Here is a 16,359-nt window from a genome sequence, read left to right as displayed (position 1 = left end):
GAGGGACACCACACCCGCCGATGCGGGGGGATCTGGCTTATCCTGCAACCGCAACCGCGGGAGGAGCTGACTGACCCGAACACCGCCGAAGCGGGAGGGGTACAAAACTGCCCTACAGCCGCACGAAGCGGGAGGGAGTGCCGGCAGAATTATAAGTCTCAATCCAGCCCCGTAAAACGGAGGGGAGAGGAATGCAGCAGCTCACTGTAACACAAACTCGTCTTAACTCTTGAAGAATCCAAGTGAAAAAACTTGAACACGAAGTCTTTCTGAAGTAACTGAAGAGTAAAGTTGAACCTGAAATGCAACCAGAATAAAACAATACAGATATCTGGGAGGGGCTATGGATTGATCAGCTATGATTAATGGAAAGAAAATTATCAGGTATGATTATACATAATTTTACCTTCCATATCATCAAGCTGATCAATCCATAGACTGGTGGGATGTACCGAAGCAGTACTCACCCAGGGCGGGACATAGAAATCCCTGACCGCAACACTGAAGCTCCAAACCGGGCCTCCGCCCGAGCAGCCACAGTCAAGCGGTAATGCTTGGAGAATGTATGGGCCGAAGCCCAAGTTGCCGCCTTGCATATCTCTTCCAAGGAGACGGAACCGGCCTCTGCCATCGAGGCCGCCTGAGCTCTTGTGGAGTGAGCTTTCAGCTGGATAGGCGGCACCTTCCCTGCGGCCACATAAGCCGCTGCAATGGCTTCCTTGACCCATCTTGCCACTGTAGGCTTAGCAGCCTGCAGACCCCTACGAGGACCTGCAAACAGGACAAACAGATGATCCGATTTCCGGAAATCATTGGTCACTTCCAAGTATCTGATGATGACTCGTCTCACATCCAGATATTTAAGAGCAGAGTACTCCTCTGGGTAGTCCTCCCTACGAAAGGAAGGGAGACAGAGCTGCTGATTCACATGGAAGCGAGAAACAATCTTGGGCAGAAAGGAAGGCACTGTGCGAATAGTCACTCCTGCCTCAGTGAACTGCAGAAAAGGCTCTCGACATGAGAGCGCCTGGAGCTCGGAAACTCTTCTGGCTGAAGTGATAGCCACCAAAAAGACTGTTTTCAACGTCAGGTCTTTCAGAGATGCCCTCGACAAGGGTTCAAACGGCGGCTTCTGCAATGCTCTTAGCACCAGGTTGAGATTCCACGCAGGCACCACTGACTGCAGAGGAGGGCGCAGGTGATTAACTCCCTTGAGAAAGCGCACCACATCTGGCTGGGAAGCCAGGGAAGCACCCTTCAGGCGGCCCCTGAAGCAAGCCAGAGCCGCTACCTGGACCTTAAGGGAACTGAGCGACAGGCCTTTGTCCAGACCTTCTTGCAGGAACGCCAACACTGAAGAAATTGGAGCAGTGAAGGGAGAAAGTGAGCCTGCTTCACACCACGCTGCAAAGATACGCCAAACCCTGGCGTAAGCAGTAGAAGTAGAGCGTTTCCTCGCTCTCAGCATAGTGGCGATGACCTTGTCTGAGAAGCCCTTCTTCCTCAGACGCTGCCGCTCAATAGCCAGGCCGTAAGACCAAAGGGGGAGGGATCCTCCATCACCACGGGACCCTGATGTAACAGGCCCCGCTCCACTGGCAGCCGCAGAGGATCGTCGATTGAGAGCCTGATCAAGTCCGCATACCAGGGACGCCTGGGCCAATCCGGACCCACCAGGATTATCCTGCCGGGATGTCTTGCCACCCGGTCTAGGACCCTGCCCAACATGGGCCAGGGTGGGAACACATAGAGAAGCTCTTGTGTCGGCCATTGTTGGAGAAGAGCATCTACTCCCAGGGATCGAGGGTCCCGTCCTCTGCTGAAGAAGCGCGGCACTTGGCAATTGGCCGATGACGCCATCAGATCTAGGCTCGGCTGGCCCCAGCGCTTCGTGATGTCCAAGAACGCCTGAGCAGATAGCTGCCACTCTCCGGGCTCCAAAGTATGGCGACTGAGAAAGTCCGCCTTGACATTCATGACTCCGGCAATGTGGGCCGCTGACAGCTGTTCCAGGTTCGCTTCCGCCCACTGGCATAGACTCATAGCCTCCTTGGCTAGAGGGGCGCTCTTGGTACCTCCCTGGCGGTTGACATAGGCCACAGCCGTGGCATTGTCCGACAGTACCCGTACAGGCTTCAGCACCAGTACCGGGATGAACTCCAAAAGCGCCAACCGAATGGCTCTGAGTTCCAGGAGGTTGATAGACCACTTCGCCTCTGCAGGAGACCAAAGCCCCTGCGCTGTCCTTCCCAAGCAGTGGGCTCCCCAGCCCGACAATGAGGCGTCCGTCGTGACGACAATCCACTCTGGGGTCACCAGAGGCATTCCCGCAGACAACTTGTCTGTCTGCATCCACCAGCTCAGCGCCTTGCGCACTGCTGGATCCAAGGGAAGACGCACCGCATAATCCTCCGACATCGGAGTCCAGCGCCGCAGCAGAGAGTGTTGTAGTGGTCTCATATGAGCCCTGGCCCAGGGCACTACTTCCATCGTGGCCGTCATAGAGCCCAACAGCTGCACATAGTCCCAAGCCCGAAGAGGAGAGGCTACCAGGAACTGGTCCACCTGAGCCTGAAGCTTGACAATCCGATTGTCTGGCAGGAACACTCTGCCCACTTGGGTGTCGAATCGAACTCCCAGATACTCCAGGGACTGAGTCGGGCGCAGCTGGCTCTTCTCCCAGTTGATGATCCATCCCAGGGAGCTCAAAAGAGCAACTACCCGGTCCACAGCTTTGCCGCACTCTGCATAAGAGGGGGCTCGGATCAACCAGTCGTCCAGATAAGGATGGACTTGTACTCCTTCCTTTCGCAGGAAGGCCGCTATGACCACCATTACTTTGGAAAAGGTCCGCGGAGCAGTAGCCAACCCGAACGGGAGGGCTCTGAACTGGAAGTGTCGTCCCAGGACTGCAAAACGCAGAAAGCGTTGATGAGGAGGCCAGATGGGAATATGCAGGTACGCTTCCTTGATGTCCAAGGATGCCAGGTACTCCCCTGCCTTCACTGCCGCTATAACAGAGCGGAGAGTCTCCATGCGAAAGTGTCGCACTTTCAAGGCCCGATTGACCCCTTTGAGGTCGAGGATAGGCCGGACAGAACCTCCTTTCTTTGGTACCACAAAGTAAATGGAGTAACGCCCCTTGCCAAGCTGACTTTCTGGCACCGGAACGACCGCACCCAGGCGGATCAGATTGTCCAAAGTCTGTTGCACTGCCACAGCTTTGACCGGAGACTTGCAGGGAGAGAGTACAAACCCGTCTCTTAAGGGTCGGCAGAACTCTAGCTTGTAGCCGTCTCTGATGACTTCCAGCACCCAAGCGTCTGAAGTTATTGTGGTCCACTCGCCCAGAAACGAGGACAGCCGTCCTCCAATCTGCACTGGGGCGTGGACCAATACCCCGTCATTGGGTACGAGACCCTGGGGGAGGACCGGAGGGAGCACCTCCGGGACGGCGGTCTCTGCGAAAGGAACGCTGCTTGGGGGAGAAATTCCTCTTAAAGGAAGAGGGGGCAGAAGAACCCGACCTGCCCGGGCGGTACCGACGGGCTTCCTGAAACCGTCCTCTGGAGGTAGCGGGACGAGCACTAGCCCGAGCCCTGACCTCCGGTAACTTCTTGCCCTTAGACGTGCCGAGATCGGTCACGATTTTGTCCAGCTCGACCCCAAAGAGCAGCTTGCCTTTAAAAGGCAATTTAGCCAGGCGGGATTTAGAGGCGTGGTCAGCAGACCAATGTTTCAGCCAAAGCCACCGCCGCGCAGAGACTGTCTGAGCCATGCCTTTAGCTGAGGCTCTCAAGACATCATACAGCAAGTCTGCCACATAGGCTAAGCCCGATTCCAGGGCTGGCCAATCATCCCTCAAGGAATGATCCGAGGGGGAAGCCCGCTGCACCATAGTCAGGCACGCCCTGGCCACATAGGAGCCGCAAACTGAGGCCTGCAAACTTAAAGCAGCCGCCTCAAAGGACGACCTTAAGGCCGCCTCCAATCTCCTGTCTTGGGCGTCCTTTAGGGCCGTGCCACCTTCCACCGGCAATGCCGTTTTCTTAGTCACCGCAGTGATTAAAGAATCCACGGTAGGCCACAGATAGGCCTCACGTTCACTCACAGCCAAAGGATAGAGGCGGGACATAGCCCTAGCCACTTTAAGGCTCGCTTCTGGGACATCCCATTGAGCCGAAATTAAGGTGTGCATGGCATCATGCACGTGGAAGGTTCTAGGCGGGCGCTTCGTCCCCAGCATAATGGCAGAGCCAACAGGGGCTGAGGGAGAGACGTCCTCCGGAGAGGAAATCTTCAAAGTGTCCATGGCCTGTAACAACAGGTTGGACAAATCCTCTGGGCGAAAAAGCCGCGCTGCAGAGGGGTCATCCGCTCCATCCGAGCGGGGATCCGTCTCCTCCAAGGAATCCGCAAAGGACCGTTGGGAGACCTCAGACACGCTGCCCTCATCTACATCGGAGGAGACAAATTCCTCCAAGGCCTGGGAATCAACCCGAGGGCGTTTACCTCTGGGAACCTCAACCTCTTTACCAGACGAGGGAGCGGGGGCAGCGTTGTGCATGAGGAAGGCCTGATGCAGCCGCAAAACAAACTCGGGGGAGAAACCCCCCAGACTGTGTACTTCCGCAGCCTGGGCAACAGCCCTAGGCGCGCTCTCAACCGGCGCTCGCAACAGCGGGGGAGAGGCCTGCTGCGCATCCAAAATGGCGTCCGGCGCGAAACTCCGCGAAGGAGCCGCGCGGGAAGAACGGCTCTTAACTTTAGCCGCTTCTGTGCCGTCGCCCAAATTAAGGGCGTTCATGGCATTAATGTCTCCAACCTCAAGGGCGGCCCAAGAAGAAGCCGTCCGAGCCGCGTGGCCGGCCAAAATGGCGGAGGCGAGGAGCGGGGGATGGGCGTTTATGGCGGGAAAAACCGCCACGCCGGAGGAAGGACCGGGACATTCATCGGTCACGAAACTGCCACCCAACAAGGGCGAATCAGGCTTTAAGACCCCCGCATCCCCTCTAGAAGCGCTCAAGCGACCCGGGGAGCGACCCTTTGCGCCCTCGCCCTCCGACGCCATGTGCCACGAGGAGAAGAATCGGGGAACCCCCGCCCGCTATAAAAAGGTAAAATTACCTGCTGTCCGCTCCGAGTTGTAACGACCTGGTGTCCCAGTGAGTAGCTGCAATAGACGCTTAAATAAACGTCGAAATAAACGCCTTTAAAGACGTTTAAAATTTTTTTTTTTTTTTTTTTTTTTTTTTAACGGAGCCAGCGGGAGGGGGGAGAAAAGGAGGGACCTGGCACCACCAGGTTTGCACTTGCTCAAAAGAGCCCTCAACCCCAGGCACTCAACAAAACCTAAAAATTAGGCTTGGAGGCCTAGCCAGAGCTGCTGCTGCTGTGTGTGACCACCACCTGCTGAGATAGAGAACATACTGGGGAGTTTCCGGCAGCACATGACCACATATAGGGAGGCAAAGTTTGCTCTCTATCTCCACCTGCTGGTAGATGGACACAACCCACCAGTCTATGGATTGATCAGCTTGATGATATGGAAGCAATGTTTCCAACAATAGACTTAAACTTGAAAATTCTTGGAGTCACCATTGATCGAAAGCTCACCCTTGATGATCACGTGAAGAACACAACGAAAAAGATGTTCTACTCCATGTGGAAGCTTAAAAGAGTAAAACCTTTCTTCCCGAGGTACGTATTCCGCACCCTGGTACAGTCAATGGTAATAAGTCATCTGGACTACTGCAACGCACTATACGCTGGATGCAAAGAAGAAACTATCAAAAAACTATAAACCGCCCAGAATACTGCCGCCAGACTCATATTTGGAAAAACTAAATATGAAAATGCAAAACCCTTAAGAGAGAAGCTCCACTGGCTCCCACTTAGGGAGCGCATTAAGTTCAAGATCTGCACGATTATACACAAAATCATTCACGTAGACGCCCCAATCTACATGCTAAACCTCGTAGACTTACCTCCAAGAAACGCCACAAGAGCATCCTGCAAATTCCTCGACCTACACTTCCCCAGTTGTAAAGGACTAAAGTACAAGCAGATGCACGATACTACATTCTCATATTTGGGCACGAAACTGTGGAATGCACTGCCTACAGACCTGAGAACAATCAACGAAACAACTATTTTTCGCAGATCTCTAAAGACATATCTCTTCAACAAGGCATACAATGAGAACTAACGGCTACACAAATCCATCCGACAACCCACTCAGCCACGATAACTTACCTACTATAACTACCTAATCACCCCTTTTCTTCTTCCTTCTACCCTTACCTAACCTTGGCACAATATTAAATGTATCTGTCACCCTGCAATGACTTTGCTAACAAAACTATGTAAGCCACATTGAACATGCAATGACTATGTTAACAAAACTATGAAAGCCACATTGGGCTGCAAATAGGTGGGATAATGTGGGATACAAATGCAATAAATAAATAAATATAACATAGAAGGGCATAATTGAACGTCGCCGGCAATCTATTTTGGTGGCGGCGCTACAGCTGGCCGGAACCGTATTATCGAAAAAGATGGACGGCCATCTTTTTTTTTCGATAATACGGTTTAGCCCGGCCAAATACCAGAGTTCGCCGGGTTTGAGATGGCCGGTTTTGTTTTTCAGCGATAATGGAAAAAAACGCCGGTGATCTCCAACCCGGCAACATCCAAGGCATTTGGTCGTGGAAGGAGCCAGCATTTGTAGTGCACTGGTCCCCATGGCATGTCAGGACACCAACCGGGCAACCTAGGGGGCATTTCTAAAAATTAAAAAAATATATACAAATACCTCCCAGGTGCACAGCTCCCTTACCTTGGGTGCTGAGCCCCCCAAATCCCACTCCCCACAACTCTACACCACTACCATAGTCCTTATGGGTGAAGGGGAGCACCTACATGTGGGTACAGTGGGTTTTGGAGAGCTCAACACTTACCACCATAAGTGTAACAGGTAGGGGGGGGGGGGATGGGCCTGGGTCCACCTGCCTGAAGTCCACTGCAACCAACATAAACTGTTCCAGGGACCTGCATACTGCTGTCAGGGAGCTGGGTATGACATTTGAGGCTGGCATACAGGCTGGCAAAATAGGTTTTTAGTTCTATTGTTTTAGTGTGGGAGGGGGTTGGTGACCACTGGGGGAGTACGGGGAGGTCATCTGGTCACTTTGGGCACCTTTTTGAGGCTTGGTCGTGAAAATAAAAGGACCAAGTAAAACCGGTGAACTTAACGCTGCTTTTTTTTTCCATTATCCGTAAAAGCCGGCCATCTGGTAGCCACGCCCATGCCCGCCTTCGCTTCGCCGCCGACATGCACCCTTGAACTTTCGCCGGCTTGGCGACGGGAAAGCGGTGATGGTGTCAAAAAAGCAGCTTTCGATTATAACGATTTTTCCGCTTTTGCGAGATCGCCGGCCATCTCCCGATTTATGTCGGAAGATCACCGGCGATCACTTTCGAAAATAAGCCTGATAGTAACATAGTAGATGACGACAGAGAAAGACCTGCACGGTCCATTCAGTCTGCCCAACAAGATAACTCATATGTGCTACTTTTTGTGTATACCTGACCTTGATTAGTATCTGCCATTTTCACGGCACAGAGCGTAGAAGTCTGCCCAGCACTAGCCCCACCCCCCAATCTCCGCTAAGCTTCTGAGGATCCATTCCTTCTGAACAGGATTCCTTTATGTTTATCCCACGCATGTTTGAATTCCGTTACCGTTTTCATCTCCACCACCTCCCGCGGGAGGGCATTCCAAGCATCCACCACTCTCTCCATGAAAAAATACTTCCTGACATTTTTCTTGAGTCTGCCCCCCCCACCCCCCCCCTCCAATCTCATTTCATGTCCTCTAGTTCTACCGCCTTCCCATCTCCGGAAAGGTTTTGTTTGCGGATTAATACCTTTCAAATATTTGAATGTCTGTATCATATCACCCCTGTTTTTCCTTTCCTCCAGGGTATACATGTTCAGGTCCGCAAGTCTCTCCTCATATGTCTTGTAACGCAAATCCCATACCATTCTCGTAGCTTTTCTTTGCACCACTTCAATTCTTTTTACATCCTTAACACGATACGGCCTCCAAAACTGAACACAATACTCCAGGTGGGGCCTCACCAACGACTTTCACAGGGGCATCAACACTTCTTATCCTCTCCCGTGTTGTGTCAAATAAAACACCCAGATACTACAGCATCTGTGATGGAGTTAGTCTACTCTTCTTGAAACTGATCACCTAATCCAACCGAGTTTTCCAAAAGATAAGCCTAGAAGCTGAATTCTGAATCTTTTGACTTCTAGAAAGTTGCTTGGAGAACAGACCCGAATATGATGCTGCCATGCTTCAGAAACAAAAAAGCCCTAGACAGAGTAAGATCATCTCACAAGCTGTCAGCTCCATGGCTTGCATCAGGGATATATCCAGGGCTTCTGTTAGGTTTTAGCTGATTAAACACCAATACAGCACTCCATATGAAAATATGTATTTAGGACTAGATTTTATAAAATGGTGCTGAAAAATTTAAGCGCCAAGTGCGAGTCAATAAAAGGATCCACATCCTTTTATACAATAGTGCTAAGTGCATAGATGACACCTAACTTTAGGCGCTGATCAACTCTATTCTGTGACAATGCAAATCGATTCTTATAGAGTTTGCAGTGGGTAATGACTGTAAAGTGCTTAAAAAACAATTCCCAAACACTTACATGGATTAATTTTGGTTATATAAATTATTAAATAGCAAAACTGAGACAGCGCAAAAAGTTGTACTTATTTAGGGGTCCTTCTACTAAGGTGCATTAAATGCTAAGAAGCTAATTTTATACCTATGGGCTTCTTAGCATTTAGGATACGCTAAATCTGTTTAGCACACCTTCGTAAAAGGACCCCTTAGTTCTTTTATACACTTGTTAGCAAGTACACCCTTGGACACAAGTACAACACTACATGAACCATATTAAATCCCTATAACGTATGAGCTCACCTGGGAATGCAGGTATAACCTTATCTAGATAAGTTATCCATATAATACTGGCACTGAGTTTTTTTCTCCTTGTACAGGGTTTCTGCCTAAATAAATGTTTTCGTTTTAGAATTGTCCTGATATGCCAGTCATTTATTGTGAATATGCCACTATTTTCATCATTTTGCCCAGAGGAAAATGTCCATAAGTTATAAAATGTATGCATTCAGCATCCCTGCATGTTATATTTTGGTTTTACTTGTTTCTTCCCTCTTTTCTGACCCTTCACCATCGACTGAAACCTCACGCTAGAAACCCAATCGAAAACTACAACAAAGAAAATGTTCCAATCAATGTGGAAACTCAAACACATAAAACCTTTCTTCCCGAGTGGTACAATCAATGACTCTAAGCGACCTAGATTATTGTAATGCAATCTATGCGGGATGTAAAGAACAAATCATAAAGAAACTCCAAACTGCTCAAAACACCGCAGCCAGACTCATTTTTTGAAAAACGAGATACGAAAGTGCCAAACCTCTACGCGAAAAACTACACTGGCTCCCGATCAAAGAACGAATTGCCTTCAAAAATTGAACACTAGTGCATAAAATCATCTATGGTGAGGCCCCAGGATACATGACCAACCTCATTGACCTACCAACCAGAAACACTACAAGATCTACACGCACCTACCTCAACCTCCATCACCCAAGCTGCAAAGGACTCAAATATAAATCAAAGTATGCATCCAGCTTCTCCTTTATAAGCATGCAACCATGGAATGCACTACCAAACACCCTGAAAACAACCCATGAACTATCAAACTTTTGGAGATCACCATTCTTCAGAACCCATTGAGACAGTCTGGTTTACAAGTCTATTTTTTATGCTTGTATTTATTACTATAAGACTCCTGAGGCAGGCACTAGCCGAAACACGGTGCCATGTTGAGTCTCTTATGAAAGAAGAGTGTTGTACAGCTTAAGGACTTTTTGTGTTAATAAAGTATTGCGTTATCGCAAGTCCCATTGCCTGCTGAATCTTCTTCCGTCTCCCGCTGTTTTCTCCGTGGGACTTTTGTGTTCAGCTTCTACTCAGCTCTTTACAAGTTATTCCTACACATACTGCGTGCATCAATTTGATTCTTACATCAAACATACTTAAATAAACCCCATACATTTATTAAGAACAAGGCAAAAACCAGATTGGTTTGGAAGAGAGATTTAGAAGACTGGCTTGAAAACCTATGCTACCTGCAATATTGTATTAATAAGGATTTCTATTCTCATGACAACTGCTCTCGGATCCATCCAGATCTCTTACAAAATATATTCTAAAAAAAAAACCAAAACATATAGGCTATCTGTAAACGATTACAAATTAATCAATTCTAACAATCATAAGATTTTTTATGATTTTATATCGACTGTAAGCCATGTAGGGCATAATTTTGTTTAGGTGGCCCAAAAACTGTAAATAAATTCAATTCTAGTATTTGGTAATGATGTCAAAACTGAATAAGCAACAAATGCTGGGGAAAATGACTTCACTTTTACTTCATTTATGGAGAACATACACTTTAATGGGCTGGAGTTGCAATGTCCGACTAGGTTCACAAAGAGAACATACACAAAAACGTCTCCATCCAAATCTCCCGCTGCTAAGATATCTTGAGTTGGGTGAAAGGCAATGGTGTTCACAGCAGCCTCAAAAGAAATGTCTTCTGGTGTATCTCGCAGCCTGGGCTCCTTTGGTTCCTGGGACATCTCTTCTTCCTCCAAATCAACCTTCCCGAGGGAAAAAAAAATGGGAAATTGGTATGTGAACTACATGGCAGCAATATATTAAAAATAAAGCGTCAATATAAAACAGATCAGAATGATTTATATACTATTGTACAATCATTCAAGGTTTATTCAGAATTTGCTATCCCGCACATCAACTATCAATGTCTATGCGGCTAACAATGCTATAACATTTAGGGAAGAAAAAGAGACTAGAAACAGAAAAGAAAAGGAGGGGATACATCAGACAGAGGTAGAAAAGGAACTCCATTATCAAATAGTAAAGAAAAGTAAAGATGACTTAGGGGGATAAAGGGGACATGTCTACACTGATCTATCAGACTCAATACATTGGACAGTATTTAGGATTACAGAAAAGCATCTTTGAATAAAGAACTTTGAAGATCTATCTTAAATTTTGTCAATGAAGTTTGTGATCTGAGCAATAGTAGCAATATACATTCCAGAGGGTAGGACCAGAACAGAAAAAAAATGGTGTCTCTGGTGGCCTAATGTCTAATATTATGAAAAGATGGAAGAACAATCAGGAGGTGTTGATCAGCTGAGCAAAGTGTACATGTAGGAGCATAAGGAGTTAGTAGTCTTACTAAGAAAGGTGGAAATCCGGACTGCATTGTTTTAAAAACCAAAAGGAGAATTTTATAGGTAACTAGTAAAAAAGGCCCGTTTCTGACATAAATGAAACGGGTGCTAGCAAGGTTTTCCTCAGAGTGTGTGTGTGTGAGAGAGAAAGTGTGTGTGAGAGATGGAGTGTAAAAATGATAAGGGGGATGGGACGACTTCCCTATGAGGAAAGGCTAAAGCAGCTAGGGCTCTTCAGCTTGGAGAAAAGATGGCTGAGGGGATATATGATAGAGGTCTATAAAATAATGAGTGGAGTGGAACGGGTAGACGTGAATAGCTTGTTTACTCTTTCCAAATATACTAGGACTAGGGGGCACGCAAGGAAGCTACAAAGTAGTAAATTAAATGTAAAATGAACTGAAGAAAATATTTCTTCACAACGTGTAATTAAGCTCTGGAATTCGTTGCCAGAGAATGTAGTAAAAGCAGTTAGCTTAGTGGGGTTTAAAAAAAAGGTTTGGATGACTTCCTAAAGAAAAAAGTCCATAGACCATTATTAAAATGGACTTAGGGAAAGTCCACTGCTTATTTCTAGTATAAGCAGCATAAAATGTGTTGTACTGTTTGGGGATCTTGCCAGGTACTGGATTGGTCACTGCTGGAAGTGGTCTGAGCCAGTCTGGCTATTCTTATGTTCTTAACTCTACAACTGAACACAAAAACTACCACTACCTTTTCCTCTTCAAATCTATCTCTTCAAAAACTCTATGAATATCCACACGAACTATTGATGCCCTCTCCACATTGAACAACACTATTGTAATTCCACCAAAACATAAATTGTACGCCATTTTGAACAGAAACTTGTTTTTGGATAACAGTGGGATACAAGAATGCATAAATAAAAATAAAAATATACGCCTAGCAGCTTTATAGAATACGCCTTGCAGCCATGCTTGCGCCTAACTCTAATTGCATCCATTTACACCAAATAAAATCTGGTGTAAACACTGGCGCCTAATTTAGGTGTGGAGCAGGTTTTCTATAACCCTGCGAGTAGATTTTTGGAATGCCCACAGCCCGCGCACTGCCACACCCTTTTAGCAGCACATATTATAATTTCCATACATAAATTCTAATACCAATTACTGTCAATAATTATTTAAGTCACAATAATCAACGCTGATTGGCTTAAGTAATTAAACTGCACATGCAAATCCACAATAAGACCGGATTTGTGTACCAAATTTTGGTCATGCTATATATATAGTACATAAGTACATAAGTATTGCCATACTGGGAAAGATCAAAGGTCCATCAAGCCCAGCATCCTGTTTCCAACAGTGGCCAATCCAGATCACAAATACCTGGCAAGATCTCCAAAAAGTACAAAACATTTTATACTGCTTATCCCAGAAATAGTGGATTTTCCCCAAGTCCATTTAATAACGGTCTATGGACTTTTCCTTAACATAATTAAGGGGTGCAGGTACTAACATGCTATTATTAGCATACTAGTAAAAAAGGCCCGTTTCTGACACAAATGAAACGGGCGCTAGCAAGGTTTTCCTCGGAGTGTGTATGTGTGTGTTTGTGTGAGTTTCCCTCCCCTTCATCCATGTCCAGCATTTCTCCTCTCTCCCCTCCATCCATGGGGACAGTGCTGGGCAGACTTTATACGGTCTGTGCCAGAGCCGGGGGGTGGGAGGCGGGGCTGGTGGTTGGGAGGCGGGGATAGTGCTGGGCAGACTTATACAGTCTGTGCCCTGAAGAGGACAGGTACAAATCAAAGTAGGGTATACACAAAAAGTAGCACATATGAGTTTATCTTGTTGGGCAGACTGGATGGACCGTGCAGGTCTTTTTCTGCCGTCATCTACTATGTTACTATGTATGTGCATCTCCTTCCTGCCTTCCCTCTCCTCCATCCATGTCCAACATTTCTCCTCTCTCCCCTCCCCTCCATCCATGTGCATCTCCTTCCTGCCTTCCCTCTCCTCCATCCATGTCCAGCATTTCTCCTGGCCTCCCCTGCATCCATGTCCAGCAACTCTTCTCTCTCCCCTGCCCTCAGCTGCATCCATGTCCAGCAACTCTCTTCTGTCCCCTGCCCTGACCTGCATCCATGTGCAGCAACTGTCCTCTCTCCCCTGCCGTCCTCTGCATCCATGTCCAGCAACTCTCCTCTCTCCCCTGCCCTCCCCTCCATCCATATCCAGCAACTCTCCTCTCTCCCCTGCCCTTCCCTCCATCCATGTCTAGCAAGTGTCCACTGTGTGCTGCCCTCCCGTGCATCCATATCCAGCAACTGTCCTCTCTCCCCTGCATCCATATCCAGCAATTCTCCTCTCTCCCCTGGCCTCCCCTCCATGTCTAGCGATGTCTCCTCTCTCCCCTCCATGTCCAGCGATTCTCCTCTGCCCTCCCCTCCATGTCCAGTGACGCCCCAAACCCCACCTTCCCCCCCCCCCCCCCCCCGGAGTTACAACCCGCCCTCTTCTCCCTCAAAAGCCCTCCTTGCCTTCGTGCCAGCCAGCCAGCGCTTCAAACTAATTTTACTAACCTGATTGAAGTCGTGACTGCAAAAGAAGCAGAGCAGCACAGGCTCGCCTTCAGCCTTCCCCTTCTCTCTCAGTGTGCTGCCCTTGTGTAAACAGGAAATGTGGGCGGGATGTTGAGAGAGAAGGGGAAGGCTGAAGGCCCCTTCTCTCTCAACGTGCCGCCCTTGTGTAAACAGGAAATGAGGACGGGACACTGAGAGAGAAGAGGAAGGCTGAAGCCGAGCCTACTGTACTCTGCTTCTTTTGCAGTCACGACTTCAGTCAGGTTAGTAGAATTAGTTTGAAGCGCTGGCTGGCCGGCACGAAGGCAAGGAGGGCTGTTGAGGGAGGTGTGGGGCCATGGAACTCGGGCGGAAGGGAAAGAGGGAGGGAGGGAAGGAGGGGGGCATCCTTCTCACTTCCCATCGGTCTGCCCTCTGATGTCTTCCCCAGGGTGGACCAATGGGAAGTGTGTTACGAACCCAGGCATCCAGATGGAGGTACAAATTATTATACAGAATAGAAAATATAGGATGTTACTTTACCACAGGTCCCATTTTATGCAATGAGACCTAGTACCTAATAAGTGGGGTTAACAGTAAAATAACACATCTTAACAGTAGCCACATTAATAACTATGCCCCTAGATCTGAAACCCTTTTAGCAACCAAAGATACTGTTTCCAAATACGCCAACATTGTTCTTAAAAACCTCTGCAAATGCTCCTTATTTACAGCTTCTTTTAGATCTTGACGCCAAGCAGGGGAAAAAAAAAACACAAAACAACAATACTTTAAACGTTCTGAAGCTTGGCACAAATGTCAAATAGTAAGATTTTGGCCATACTACCTACAGCAACAATCTTTAATGGTAGAAAAAGTAACAACAAATTCTATAATGTAACCACATTGAGCCTACAAATAGGTGGGCAAATGTGGGGTAGAAATGCAACAAATAAGTAAATAATGTTTTGCTGAATATAAAGACCAGTCTCCTTCGTTGAATCGGGAGAATCGGGTCACTTCAGTTGTTCTAGTTTGCCAGAGAAACAATATATTCCATAAACTATCATGCCATAAATCACAAAGGTATATACCAAGCCACGGATCATTCTATTTGAAATTCTTGCCTAAATATTCATTTTTCCTAACACACGAAATCACTTCCAAATGCGGATTACAGATCCTAAATTCCTGAACAACTTCAAATGTCACCAGCGTCGGCCCTGCCACTGGGCAGGCCAGATACCCATTTCGGGTGGCATCAATCAGGAGCAGCATTGCAATGGCAGGTCTTTGAGTGCCCACTAGTGCTGTCCGATTCGTCTTCGAAAAAAAACGGGATTTCCCCACCTCCCTCCTACCCGCTGTCACCCAAGCCACTGCTACTGAAGATAAACTTACCGCAGCAGGTCCTACCAAGGTCTCCATATTAGCGCAGGTGGCTGCCGGCTTTGCCCCGGAACAGGAACTGGCATGAGGGGGCGGGACCGGAAGCACGCTATGGCAAGGAGGTTTAATAGGAGTGGAAGTGAGCGTATCTAGTTCACTGTAAGCAAGGAAGCCAATTAGGACATTCTAAGTTTCCCCTTCCCAGCGCAACCGTCATCCCCATTCACTCTAAACAAAGCAAGCAAACCTATGAGCTGCTGTATCCACATTGTTATTTCTTTTTTTTTATTGTTGGTCAATCTGTAACAAGTCTAAAGTTGTTTCAATTGGATAGGCAGTGCCTTAAAAGGTGGAGGACAAAAGTTTTTTTTTCCTTTTTTTACTTATTGGACAGCTTTTTAATTTATTTTGAAAGCTTCCCATATGTAGATATAAATATCATGAAATAACAATTGAATATCACTAAAACAGCTTTAAAATTTATTATAACTGGTTGAAACAACAATTTTAAACTCTGTATTTTCTGCTCATTTTTCTACACTAAAAACTAAATAAATACACTGTATACAATACAGATGGCCAAAATTCAGTGAGGATATCCTGTTTCCTGATGGGTTCATCTTAAATGTTGTAATCTGCCTTAGGAAGCCTGGTGTTATAAAGATAATGGAATGTATTGAAATTAAATGGAAGTTGAATTAAACTCACTTATTATTGGGGCACATGGAATCACATCTTCATCTGTTTTGTAGAACTTTACCTTTTAGATACACAAATGGATTATTCTGTTGTTTGAGCATGTTTCAGGGACAAGTGGTTTATAAGTCAAAATAAACAAATATTTTCTGTCAAACAGATCTCTCATTTGCTGAAACATAACTAAATGGGCTATAAGCCCCTAATGCAGTCCATTGGTTTTCTTCTATTTTGTTCTTGTGATGGCTTATACTGTGCCAAAACTGGAAATACAGTGAGACAGAATAATAGAATTCATTAACATCCCAAACTTATTTTTTATGTTTTAATCATCTTTATTAAAAGCAAAACATGTTGGTTGATAAGCTTC

General features: G+C 46.9%; 1 protein-coding gene across 2 annotated transcripts in view; it reads right to left on the bottom strand.

Annotated features, from left to right (window-relative positions):
- Nucleotides 1-15,377, bottom strand: part of WDR55 (WD repeat domain 55) — a 48,689-nt gene extending 33,312 nt beyond the window's left edge. The window contains exons 1-2 of one of the 2 annotated variants that reach the window (XM_030212429.1): nucleotides 15,306-15,377; nucleotides 10,623-10,780 (exon numbers count right to left, since the gene is read on the bottom strand). In XM_030212429.1, coding sequence (XP_030068289.1) covers nucleotides 10,623-10,780; nucleotides 15,306-15,332 — 185 coding nt within the window. In that variant the 5' untranslated portion in view covers nucleotides 15,333-15,377. Of the gene's footprint in view, nucleotides 1-10,622; nucleotides 10,781-15,265; nucleotides 15,283-15,305 lie in introns of those variants that run through there. The other variant, XM_030212430.1, reaches the window with a different exon arrangement.
- Nucleotides 15,378-16,359: the final 982 nt, after the last annotated feature.

The sequence above is a fragment of the Microcaecilia unicolor genome, chromosome 8, assembly GCF_901765095.1.
Source record: "Microcaecilia unicolor chromosome 8, aMicUni1.1, whole genome shotgun sequence".
Taxonomy (NCBI): domain Eukaryota; kingdom Metazoa; phylum Chordata; class Amphibia; order Gymnophiona; family Siphonopidae; genus Microcaecilia; species Microcaecilia unicolor.
The sequence above is the reverse complement of the archived record's forward strand: the minus strand, read 5'-3'. Positions and strand labels throughout refer to the sequence as shown.